Source organism: Oncorhynchus nerka, unplaced genomic scaffold (assembly GCF_034236695.1).
Source record: "Oncorhynchus nerka isolate Pitt River unplaced genomic scaffold, Oner_Uvic_2.0 unplaced_scaffold_1573, whole genome shotgun sequence".
NCBI classification, from domain to species: domain Eukaryota; kingdom Metazoa; phylum Chordata; class Actinopteri; order Salmoniformes; family Salmonidae; genus Oncorhynchus; species Oncorhynchus nerka.
In genome coordinates, this window is record NW_027039741.1 from 45,001 (window position 1) to 57,444 (window position 12,444).

Sequence of the window (12,444 nt, forward strand, 5' to 3'; positions counted from 1 at the left end):
ACACTACACACAGACAGACAGACAGACACACACTACACACAGACAGACAGACACACACACAGACAGACAGACACACAGACAGACACACACACACTACACACAGACAGACAGACACACAGACAGACAGACACACACACACAGACACACACACACTACACACAGACAGACAGACAGACACACACACACACACTACACACAGACAGAGAGACACACAGACAGTCTGTCTGTCTGTCTGTCTGACACACACACACTACACACACACACACTACACACACAGACAGACACACACACACACAGACACAGACAGACAGACACACACACTACACACAGACAGACAGACAGACACACACACACTACACACAGACAGACACAGACAGACACACAGACACACACAGACAGACAGACACACCTCATGTCTGGGGGAGAAATATATTGGAAATTACTTTTTTTTTAATCACTTATTTTTCTTCAAACTGCATTGTTAGTCACCGTAAGGTCTACTACACCTGTTGTATTCGGCGAATGTGACAAATACAATTTGATTTGGGTGAGAAATATGTAGAACATACAGTATTCAGACCAGATATATATATATATTCACATTTGCACAAATGTGAAAAAATATTATTTTTTTGCTTTCTCATTATGGGGTATTGTGTGTAGATTGAGTATTTTTGTAATATATATATATTTATTTTTAAAGAATAAGGCTGTAACACAAAATGTTGAAAAAGTCAAGGGGGCTTTACTAATATATAATAATTTTACTAATACTTTCCCAGAAGGGACCATTTATACACAGCATCAGATCCATAAGGAACCCTATAAACCTTCAGCACAATACATCGTGGAGATTTCAAAGGATTTGATTGGTGTAAGCAATATGGTTCCATTTCTACCTAGCCTATCAGAGGGCGAGGTAGAACTATTGCCATATAACTAATCACTGGTCAAGTCCTCTCAGATTGTAGGGTCTAGGAGGGTTCATTTGGGATTGGGGTCACAATCTAGCCGTACCTCTCTGCTCGCCCGTGCCCTCTGCTCCCTGCTGGCCAGCGCCGGTATTACCACGACTCTGGCCTCCGCCGGGGGTGAGGATGTACCCGTTTGGGGGGTGGGAGGCCGTAGCCGTGGTGACCAGACGGAGCATGGTGAGGGTGTTGGGTGGGCTCTGCAGCATGTGGAGGGTCTGTCCCCCAGCGACTCCGGGGCTTGAGAACAAGGCCAGGGGTTTACCCATCCCCGAGGGCAGGGGGTGGGGCGGGGCGGCCATGATCACAGGCTGGCCATGTACTGGAGAACCTGGGGGGGGGGAACACAAACACTGTCTTTAGTTGTCTGAGCATCTGTAGAGGCCTTCCTACCTGGGGAGCTCTGTGTCTAGTGAGGAGGACAGGTTATGGTGTAGATGTGTCCCTACCTGGGGAGCTCTGTATCTAGTGAGGACAGGTTAGGTGATGTGTCCCTACAGGTTATGGTGTAGATGTGTCCCTACCTGGGGAGCTCTGTATCTAGTGAGGAGGACAGGTTATGGTGTAGATGTGTCCCTACCTGGGGAGCTCTGTATCTAGTGAGGACAGGTTATGGTGTAGATGTGTCCCTACCTGGGGCGCTCTGTATCTAGTGAGGAGGACAGGTTATGGTGTAGATGTGTCCCTACCTGGGGAGGTCTGTATCTAGTGAGGAGGACAGGTTATGGTGTAGATGTGTCCCTACCTGGGGAGCTCTGTATCTAGTGAGGAGGACAGGTTATGGTGTAGATGTGTCCCTACCTGGGGAGCTCTGTATCTAGTGAGGACAGGTTATGGTGTAGATGTGTCCCTACCTGGGGAGCTCTGTATCTAGTGAGGAGGACAGGTTATGGTGTAGATGTGTCCCTACCTGGGGAGCCCTGTATCTAGTGAGGACAGGTTATGGTGTAGATGTGTCCCTACCTGGGGAGCTCTGTATCTAGTGAGGAGGACAGGTTATGGTGTAGATGTGTCCCTACCTGGGGAGCTCTGTATCTAGTGAGGACAGGTTATGGTGTAGATGTGTCCCTACCTGGGGAGCTCTGTATCTAGTGAGGAGGACAGGTTATGGTGTAGATGTGTCCCTACCTGGGGAGCTCTGTATCTAGTGAGGAGGACAGGTTATGGTGTAGATGTGTCCCTACCTGGGGAGCTCTGTATCTAGTGAGGAGGACAGGTTATGGTGTAGATGTGTCCCTACCTGGGGAGCTCTGTATCTAGTGAGGACAGGTTATGGTGTAGATGTGTCCCTACCTGGGGAGCTCTGTATCTAGTGAGGAGGACAGGTTATGGTGTAGATGTGTCCCTACCTGGGGAGCCCTGTATCTAGTGAGGACAGGTTATGGTGTAGATGTGTCCCTACCTGGGGAGCTCTGTATCTAGTGAGGAGGACAGGTTATGGTGTAGATGTGTCCCTACCTGGGGAGCTCTGTATCTAGTGAGGACAGGTTATGGTGTAGATGTGTCCCTACCTGGGGAGCTCTGTATCTAGTGAGGAGGACAGGTTATGGTGTAGATGTGTCCCTACCTGGGGAGCTCTGTATCTAGTGAGGAGGACAGGTTATGGTGTAGATGTGTCCCTACCTGGGGAGCTCTGTATCTAGTGAGGAGGACAGGTTATGGTGTAGATGTGTCCCTACCTGGGGAGCTCTGTATCTAGTGAGGACAGGTTATGGTGTAGATGTGTCCCTACCTGGGGAGGTTATGGTGTAGATGTGTCCCTCTGTATCTAGTGAGGAGGACAGGTTATGGTGTAGATGTGTCCCTACCTGGGGAGCTCTGTATCTAGTGAGGAGGACAGGTTATGGTGTAGATGTGTCCCTACCTGGGGAGCTCTGTATCTAGTGAGGAGGACAGGTTATGGTGTAGATGTGTCCCTACCTGGGGAGCTCTGTATCTAGTGAGGAGGACAGGTTATGGTGTAGATGTGTCCCTACCTGGGGAGCTCTGTATCTAGTGAGGACAGGTTATGGTGTAGATGTGTCCCTACCTGGGGAGCTCTGTATCTAGTGAGGAGGACAGGTTATGGTGTAGATGTGTCCCTACCTGGGGAGCTCTGGAGCAGGTTATGGTGTAGATGTGTCCCTACCTCTAGTGAGGAGGACAGGTTATGGTGTAGATGTGTCCCTACCTGGGGAGCTCTGTATCTAGTGAGGAGGACAGGTTATGGTGTAGATGTGTCCCTACCTGGGGAGCTCTGTATCTAGTGAGGAGGACAGGTTATGGTTAGATGTGTGGGGAGCCCTGTAGTGAGGACAGGTGGTGATGTGTCCCTACCTGGGGAGCTCTGTATCTAGTGAGGAGGACAGGTTATGGTGTAGATGTGTCCCTACCTGGGGAGCTCTGTATCTAGTGAGGACAGGTTATGGTGTAGATGTGTCCCTACCTGGGGAGCTCTGTATCTAGGAGGAGGACAGGTTATGGTGTAGATGTGTCCCTACCTGGGGAGCTCTGTATCTGAGTGGGAGACAGGTGGGTGTAGATGTGTCCCTACCTGGGGAGCTCTGTATCTAGTGAGGGACAGGTTATGGTGTAGATGTGTCCCTACCTGGAGGTATCTAGTGAGGACAGGTTATGGTGTAGATGTGTCCCTACCTGGGGAGCTCTGTATCTAGTGAGGACAGGTTATGGTGTAGATGTGTCCCTACCTGGGGAGCTCTGTATCTAGTGAGGAGGAAGGTTATGGTGTAGATGTGTCCCTACCTGGGGAGCTCTGTATCTAGTGAGGAGGACAGGTTATGGTGTAGATGTGTCCCTACCTGGGGAGCTCTGTATCTAGTGAGGAGGACAGGTTATGGTGTAGGTTATGGGGAGCTCTGTATCTAGTGAGGACAGGTTATGGTGTAGATGTGTCCCCTACCTGGGGAGCTTTGTATCTAGGGGAGCTGAGGAGGAGGAGGTTATGGTGTAGATGTGTCCCTACCTGGGGAGCTTGTTCTAGTGAGGACACACAGCTCTCTAGTGAGGAGGACAGGTTATGGTGTAGATGTTACTTTGTTCTATCCAATGTGTCCCTACCTGGGGACCTGTATCTAGTGAGGACAGGTTATGAGATGTGTCCCTACCTGGGGAGCTCTTTCTAGTGGGGACAGGTTATGGTGTAGATGTGTCCAATCACACTCTGTATCTGTGAGGACAGGTTATGGTGTAGATGTGTCCCTACCTGGGGAGCTCTGTTCTAGTCCAATCCCTACCTGGGGAGGTCTGTATCTAGAGGTTATGGTGTAGATGACAGGTATATGGGTGTAGATGTGTCCCTACCTGGGGAGCTCTGTGTGAGGACATTATGGTGTAGATGTGTCCAATCACAGCTCTACTAGTGAGGAGGACAGGTTATGGTGTAGATGTGTCCCTACCTGGGGAGCCCTGTATCTAGTGAGGAGGTTATGGTGTAGATGTGTCCCTACCTGGGGAGCTTAGTGAGGAGGACAGGTTATGGTGTAGATGTGTCCCTATCCAATCACACCTTAGTGAGAGGACAGGTTATGGTGTGTCCCTACCAAGCTCTGTATCTAGTGAGGACACTATGGTGTAGATGACTACCTGGGTCTATCCAATCAGGAGGACAGGTTATGGTGTAGATGTGTCCCTACCTGGGGAGCTCTATCTAATCAGGACAGGTTATGGTGTAGATGTGTCCCTACCTGGGTAGTTCTGTATCTAGTGAGGACAGGTTATGGTGTAGATGTGTCCCTACCTGGGAGCTCTGTATCTAGTGAGGACAGGTTATGGTGTAGATGTGTCCCTACAGCTCTGTATCTAGTGAGGAGGACAGGTTATGGTGTTGTGTCCCTACCTGGGGAGCTCTGTATCTAGAGAGGAGGACTTATGGTGTTGTGTCCCTACCAATCACAGCTCTGTATCTGTGAGGAGACAGGTTATGGTGTAGATGTGCTTGGGGAGCTCTTGTGAGGACTTATCCAATCCCTACAGCCTTACTGAGGAGGACAGGTTATGGTGTAGATGTGTCCCTACCTGGGGAGCTCTGTATCTAGTGAGGACAGGTTATGGTGAGATGTGTCCCTACCTTCTGTTCTATGAGGACAATCAGATGTGTCCCTACCTGGGGAGCTCTGTATCTAGAGGAGGACTTACTTTGTTCCCTACCTGGGGATCACACTGCATCTAGTGAGAGGACAGGTTATGGTGTAGACTTACTTTGTTCTAGTGAGGACAATCACAGCTCTGTACTGTGAGGGACAGGTTATGGTGTAGATGTGTCCCTACCTGGGGAGCTTGTTCTATCCAATCAGATGTGTCCCTACCTGGGGAGCTCTGTATCTAGAGGAGACAGGTTAGGTGTAGAGTGTCCCTACCTGGGGAGCTCTGTATCTAGTGAGGAGGACAGGTTATGGTGTAGATGTGTCCCTACCTGGGGAGCTCTGTATCTAGTGAGGACAGGTTATGGTGTAGATGTGTCCCTACCTGGGGAGCTCTGTATCTAGTGAGGAGGACAGGTTATGGTGTAGATGTGTCCCTACCTGGGGCGCTCTGTATCTAGTGAGGAGGACAGGTTATGGTGTAGATGTGTCCCTACCTGGGGAGCTCTGTATCTAGTGAGGAGGACAGGTTATGGTGTAGATGTGTCCCTACCTGGGGCGCTCTGTGTATATCTGTACTCTGGTACGGAGGCCAGTTTGTGAGCGAGGTCGTGGTGGTGAGACAGCGGAGATCCCTCTCTAGAGAGACACTCTGGGGTCTGAAGACCACTGGAGGGAGGGGAGAGAAGACCCTGGTGGGTGGGGGAGGCTGGGGCACTCCTAGAGAGGGGGAATGGTTAGGGCATTAACACACTGCAAACACAACACCCCCCCCAGCGGGACTGAGAATGGGACTTTTCATAAGGTGAGAGCGAACACACACTCCAGGATTGTTTCAGACACACACCTTACTGAGAGAGAGAGAGACTTACTTTGTTCTATCCAATCACACCTTACTGAGAGAGAGAGACTTACTTTGTTCTATCCAATCACACCTTACTGAGAGAGAGAGAGACTTACTTTGTTCTATCCAATCACACCTTACTGAGAGAGAGAGAGACTTACTTTGTTCTATCCAATCAAACGAAAGCAGAAGAAGAGGAGAGAGGACAGAGGGGAGAGAGTTAAATAGAAAGAAGGATTATAACTGTTTAACTGACAGAGAGGAGAGGACAGAGAGAGAGGACAGAGAGAGAGGACAGAGAGAGAGGACAGAGAGAGAGGACAGAGAGAGAGGACAGAGAGAGAGGACAGAGAGAGACAGAGAGGAGAGGACAGAGAGAGAGGACAGAGAGAGAGGACAGAGAGAGAGGACAGAGAGAGAGGACAGAGAGAGAGGACAGAGAGGAGAGGACAGAGAGAGAGGACAGAGAGAGAGGACAGAGAGAGAGGACAGAGAGGAGAGGACAGAGAGAGAGGACAGAGAGAGAGGACAGAGAGGAGAGGACAGAGAGAGAGGACAAAGGGAGTTAAACAGAGGCAGAAACAGACAGATTATAACTGTTTATCTGAGGGTTTACAGGTCAATACATCGTGGAGGGTCTGAAGAGAAGCTACTGTGTGTGCAGGATTTTACTACAACCCTGCACTATAACACACCTGGATCTACTAACAGTTGCTCGTCACGAACTTGATTAGCTAGAGGTCAGCTAGAAGTCAGGAATTAGCTAGAGGTCAGCTAGAGGTCAGGTATTAGCTAGAGGTCAGCTAGAGGTCAGGGATTAGCTAGAGGTCAGGGATTAGCTAGAGGTCAGATAGAGATCAGGGATTAGCTAGAGGTCAGCTAGAGATCAGGGATTAGCTAGAGGTCAGGGATTAGCTAGAGGTCAGGGATTAGCTAGAGGTCAGGGTTCAGGGGTCGTACCTGGACGAGAGCGGTCCGAACGGCGTGCGGAAGCAGGCCACGCCCCTCTGTCGTCTCTTCCTGAAGGCTTGTTCCACCAGCTTGCCCTCGGAGGCCGAGTCCACGCGCCAGAAACTACCTTTGCCAGGCTCCTCCTGGCTACGAGCCACCTTCAGGAAGTAACGGTTCAGAGACAGGTTGTGGCGGATCGAGTTCTGGGAACAGAGGAAGGGGAGGAGAGTTGGTGATACTTCGGAGAGGGAACACAACATTATATCAAACACCTAGTTACCTGGTAGTAGTGGTAGGTGATGTGTCTAGTTACCTGGTAGTAGGGGTAGGTGATGTGTCTAGTTACCTGGTAGTAGGGGTAGTGGTAGGTGATGTGTCTAGCTACCTGGTAGTAGGGGTAGTGGTAGGTGATGTGTCTAGTTACCTGGTAGTAGTGGTAGGTGATGTGTCTAGTTACCTGGTAGTAGTGGTAGGTGATGGGTCTAGTTACCTGGTAGTAGGGTAGTGGTAGGTGATGTGTCTAGCTACCTGGTAGTAGGGGTAGGTGATGTGTCTAGTTACCTGGTAGTAGTGGTAGGTGATGTGTCTAGTTACCTGGTAGTAGGGGTAGTGGTAGGTGATGTGTCTAGTTACCTGGTAGTAGGGGTAGTGGTAGGTGATGTGTCTAGTTACCTGGTAGTAGGGGTAGGTGATGTGTCTAGTTACCTGGTAGTAGGGGTAGGTGATGTGTCTAGTCACCTGGTAGTAGGGGTAGTGGTAGGTGATGTGTCTAGTTACCTGGTAGTAGGGGGAGGTGATGTGTCTAGTTACCTGGTAGTAGGGGTAGGTGACGTGTCTAGTTACCTGGTAGTAGGGGTAGTGGTAGGTGATGTGTCTAGTTACCTGGTAGTAGGGGTAGGTGATGTGTCTAGTTACCTGGTAGTAGGGGGAGGTGATGTGTCTAGTTACCTGGTAGTAGGGGTAGGTGATGTGTCTAGTTACCTGGTAGTAGTGGTAGGTGATGTGTCTAGTTACCTGGTAGTAGTGGTAGGGGTAGGTGATGTGTCTAGTTACCTGGTAGTAGGGGTAGGTGATGTGTCTAGTTACCTGGTAGTAGGGGTAGTGGTAGGTGATGTGTCTAGTTACCTGGTAGTAGGGGTAGGTGATGTGTCTAGTTACCTGGTAGTAGTGGTAGGTGATGTGTCTAGTTACCTGGTAGTAGGGGTAGGTGATGTGTCTAGTTACCTGGTAGTAGGGGTAGGTGATGTGTCTAGTTACCTGGTAGTAGGGGTAGTGGTAGGTGATGTGTCTAGTTACCTGGTAGTAGGGGGAGGTGATGTGTCTAGTTACCTGGTAGTAGTGGTGATGTGTCTAGTGATGTGTCTAGTTACCTGGTAGTAGGGGAGGTGATGTGTCTAGTTACCTGGTAGTAGGGGGAGGTGATGTGTCTAGTTACCTGGTAGTAGGGGGAGGTGATGTGTCTAGTTACCTGGTAGTAGGGGGAGGTGATGTGTCTAGTTACCTGGTAGTAGTGGTAGGTGATGTGTCTAGTTACCTGGTAGTAGGGGTAGTGGTAGGTGATGTGTCTAGTTACCTGGTAGTAGGGGTAGTGGTAGGTGATGTGTCTAGTTACCTGGTAGTAGGGGGAGGTGATGTGTCTAGTTACCTGGTAGTAGGGGGAGGTGATGTGTCTAGTTACCTGGTAGTAGGGGGAGGTGATGTGTCTAGTTACCTGGTAGTAGGGGTAGTGGTAGGTGATGTGTCCAGTTACCTGGTAGTAGGGGTAGTGGGAGGTGATGTGTCTAGTTACCTGGTAGTAGGGGTAGGTGATGTGTCTAGTTACCTGGTAGTAGTGGTAGGTGATGTGTCTAGTTACCTGGTAGTAGGGGTAGGTGATGTGTCTAGTTACCTGGTAGTAGGGGTAGGTGATGTGTCTAGTTACCTGGTAGTAGGGGTAGTGGTAGGTGATGTGTCTAGTTACCTGGTAGTAGGGGTAGTGGTAGGTGATGTGTCTAGTTACCTGGTAGTAGTGGTAGGTGATGTGTCTAGTTACCTGGTAGTAGGGGTAGTGGTGATGATGTCTAGTTACCTGGTAGTAGGGGTAGGTGATGTGTCTAGTTACCTGGTAGTAGGGGTAGGTGATGTGTCTAGTTACCTGGTAGTAGTGTGATGTGTCTAGTTACCTGGTAGTAGTGGTAGGTGAGTGTGTGTGATGTGTCTAGTTACCTGGTAGTAGTGGTAGGTGATGTGTCTAGCTACCTGGTAGTAGTGGTAGGTGATGTGTCTAGCTACCTGGTAGTAGGGGTAGGTGATGTGTCTAGTTACCTGGTAGTAGGGGGAGGTGATGTGTCTAGCTACCTGGTAGTAGGGGTAGTGGTAGGTGATGTGTCTAGTTACCTGGTAGTAGTGGTAGGTGATGTGTCTAGCTACCTGGTAGTAGTGGTAGGTGATGTGTCTAGCTACCTGGTAGTAGTGGTAGGTGATGTGTCTAGTTACCTGGTAGTAGGGGGAGGTGATGTGTCTAGCTACCTGGTAGTAGGGGTAGTGGTAGGTGATGTGTCTAGTTACCTGGTAGTAGGGGTAGGTGATGTGTCTAGTTACCTGGTAGTAGGGGTAGTGGTAGGGGTAGGTGATGTGTCTAGTTACCTGGTAGTAGGGGTAGGTGATGTGTCTAGCTACCTGGTAGTAGTGGTAGTGGTAGGTGATGTGTCTAGCTACCTGGTAGTAGGGGTAGGTGATGTGTCTAGTTACCTGGTAGTAGGGTAGTGGTAGGTGATGTGTCTAGTTACCTGGTAGTAGGGGTAGGTGATGTGTCTAGTTACCTGGTAGTAGTGGTAGGTGATGTGTCTAGTTACCTGGTAGTAGGGGTAGTGGTAGGTGATGTGTCTAGTTACCTGGTAGTAGGGGTAGGTGACGTGTCTAGTTACCTGGTAGTAGGGGTAGTGGTGATGTGTCTAGTTACCTGGTAGTAGGGGTAGGTGATGTGTCTAGTTACCTGGTAGTAGGCGTAGGTGATGTGTCTAGTTACCTGGTAGTAGGGGTAGTGGTAGGTGATGTGTCTAGTTACCTGGTAGTAGGGGTAGGTGACGTGTCTAGTTACCTGGTAGTAGGGGTAGTGGTAGGTGATGTGTCTAGTTACCTGGTAGTAGGGGTAGGTGATGTGTCTAGTTACCTGGTAGTAGGGGTAGGTGATGTGTCTAGTTACCTGGTAGTAGGGGTAGGTGATGTGTCTAGTTACCTGGTAGTAGGGGTAGTGGTAGGTGATGTGTCTAGTTACCTGATAGTAGGGGTAGGTGATGTGTCTAGTTACCTGGTAGTAGTGGTAGGTGATGTGTCTAGTTACCTGGTAGTAGTGGTAGTGGTAGGTGATGTGTCTAGTTACCTGGTAGTAGTGGTAGGTGATGTGTCTAGTTACCTGGTAGTAGTGGTAGGTGATGTGTCTAGTTACCTGGTAGTAGTGGTAGGTGATGTGTCTAGTTACCTGGTAGTAGGGGTAGGTGATGTGTCTAGTTACCTGGTAGTAGGGGTAGGTGATGGGTCTAGTTACCTGGTAGTAGGGGTAGTGGTAGGTGATGTGTCTAGTTACCTGGTAGTAGGGGGAGGTGATGTGTCTAGTTACCTGGTAGTAGGGGGAGGTGATGTGTCTAGTTACCTGGTAGTAGTGGTAGGTGATGTGTCTAGTTACCTGGTAGTAGGGGTAGGTGATGTGTCTAGTTACCTGGTAGTAGTGGTAGGTGATGTGTCTAGTTACCTGGTAGTAGGGGGAGGTGATGTGTCTAGTTACCTGGTAGTAGGGGGAGGTGATGTGTCTAGTTACCTGGTAGTAGTGGTAGGTGATGTGTCTAGTTACCTGGTAGTAGGGGTAGGTGATGTGTCTAGTTACCTGGTAGTAGTGGTAGGTGATGTGTCTAGTTACCTGGTAGTAGGGGTAGGTGATGTGTCTAGTTACCTGGTAGTAGGGGTAGTGGTAGGTGATGTGTCTAGTTACCTGGTAGTAGGGGTAGTGGTAGGTGATGTGTCTAGTTACCTGGTAGTAGGGGTAGGTGATGTGTCTAGTTACCTGGTAGTAGGGGTAGTGGTAGGGGTAGGTGATGTGTCTAGTTACCTGGTAGTAGGGGTAGGTGATGTGTCTAGTTACCTGGTAGTAGGGGTAGTGGTAGGTGATGTGTCTAGTTACCTGGTAGTAGGGGTAGGTGATGTGTCTAGTTACCTGGTAGTAGGGGTAGGTGATGTGTCTAGTTACCTGGTAGTAGGGGTAGTGGTAGGTGATGTGTCTAGTTACCTGGTAGTAGGGGTAGGTGATGTGTCTAGTTACCTGGTAGTAGGGGTAATGGTAGGTGATGTGTCTAGCTACCTGGTAGTAGGGGTAGTGGTAGGGGTAGGTGATGTGTCTAGTTACCTGGTAGTAGTGGTAGGTGATGTGTCTAGTTACCTGGTAGTAGTGGTAGGTGATGTGTCTAGTTACCTGGTAGTAGTGGTAGGTGATGTGTCTAGTTACCTGGTAGTAGGGGTAGGTGATGTGTCTAGTTACCTGGTAGTAGGGGGAGGTGATGTGTCTAGTTACCTGGTAGTAGGGGTAGGTGATGTGTCTAGTTACCTGGTAGTAGGGGTAGTGGTAGGTGATGTGTCTAGTTACCTGGTAGTAGGGGGAGGTGATGTGTCTAGTTACCTGGTAGTAGTGGTAGGGGTAGGTGATGTGTCTAGTTACCTGGTAGTAGGGGTAGGTGATGTGTCTAGTTACCTGGTAGTAGGGGTAGGTGATGTGTCTAGTTACCTGGTAGTAGTGGTAGGTGATGTGTCTAGTTACCTGGTAGTAGGGGTAGGTGATGTGTCTAGTTACCTGGTAGTAGTGGTAGGTGATGTGTCTAGTTACCTGGTAGTAGGGGTAGGTGATGTGTCTAGTTACCTGGTAGTAGGGGTAGGTGATGTGTCTAGCTACCTGGTAGCAGTGGTAGGTGATGTGTCTAGTTACCTGCCAGCCCTTGTCTGCAGTGCGATAGTAGGGGTAGTGTTTGGTGATGTGTGTGTAGATTCCAGACAGGGTCAGCTGTCGGTCTGGTGCTGAAGAGATGGCCTGGACTATCAACTGGGCGTACGAGTAGGGAGGCTTAGATTCATCCTGGATAAGACAGGAGAGAGGGGTTAATATATATACACACACACACACACACACACACACACACACACACACACACACACACACACACACAGAGTGAAGTATACCTTGGGGCTGTCTCCGCCGCCGGACTCTCCGTGTTGCTCGGCAACGCCCCGCTGTTGCTCGGAGACAGCCTTGGCAGCGAACTCCGCAGCCAGCTGGAGGTCAGATGTCACGTTGCGTCCGTAGCGATAACCCGATGACCCCGCACCCCTTGGACTGGCCGGGCACGAGTTAGGAACACTGGAGAGGAGGATGAGAGGGGAGAAGGAGAGGAGAATGAGAAGGAGAGGAGAATGAGAAGGAGAGGAGAATGAGAAGGATGAGAGGGGAGAAGGATGAGAGAGGAGATGAGAGGGGAGAAGGATGAGAGAAGGATGAGGAGAGAGCGAGTAAGATCTAGAATAGAATAGGGTAACTCCACCTAACGGAATAGCGAATACATTTTTAAGTTTAAAAAAA

At 49.7% G+C, this 12,444-nt stretch overlaps 1 protein-coding gene across 1 annotated transcript in view; it reads right to left on the bottom strand.

Moving 5' to 3' along the window:
* The window catches only part of foxk1 (forkhead box K1), a 51,150-nt gene that overhangs the window by 5,251 nt on the left and 33,455 nt on the right, over positions 1-12,444 (bottom strand). Inside the window, exons 3-7 of the mRNA XM_065015243.1 lie at positions 12,048-12,225; positions 11,797-11,943; positions 6,855-7,048; positions 5,604-5,770; positions 1,018-1,302 (exon numbers count right to left, since the gene is read on the bottom strand). Coding sequence (XP_064871315.1) covers positions 1,018-1,302; positions 5,604-5,770; positions 6,855-7,048; positions 11,797-11,943; positions 12,048-12,225 — 971 coding nt within the window. The remainder of the gene's footprint in view (positions 1-1,017; positions 1,303-5,603; positions 5,771-6,854; positions 7,049-11,796; positions 11,944-12,047; positions 12,226-12,444) is intronic.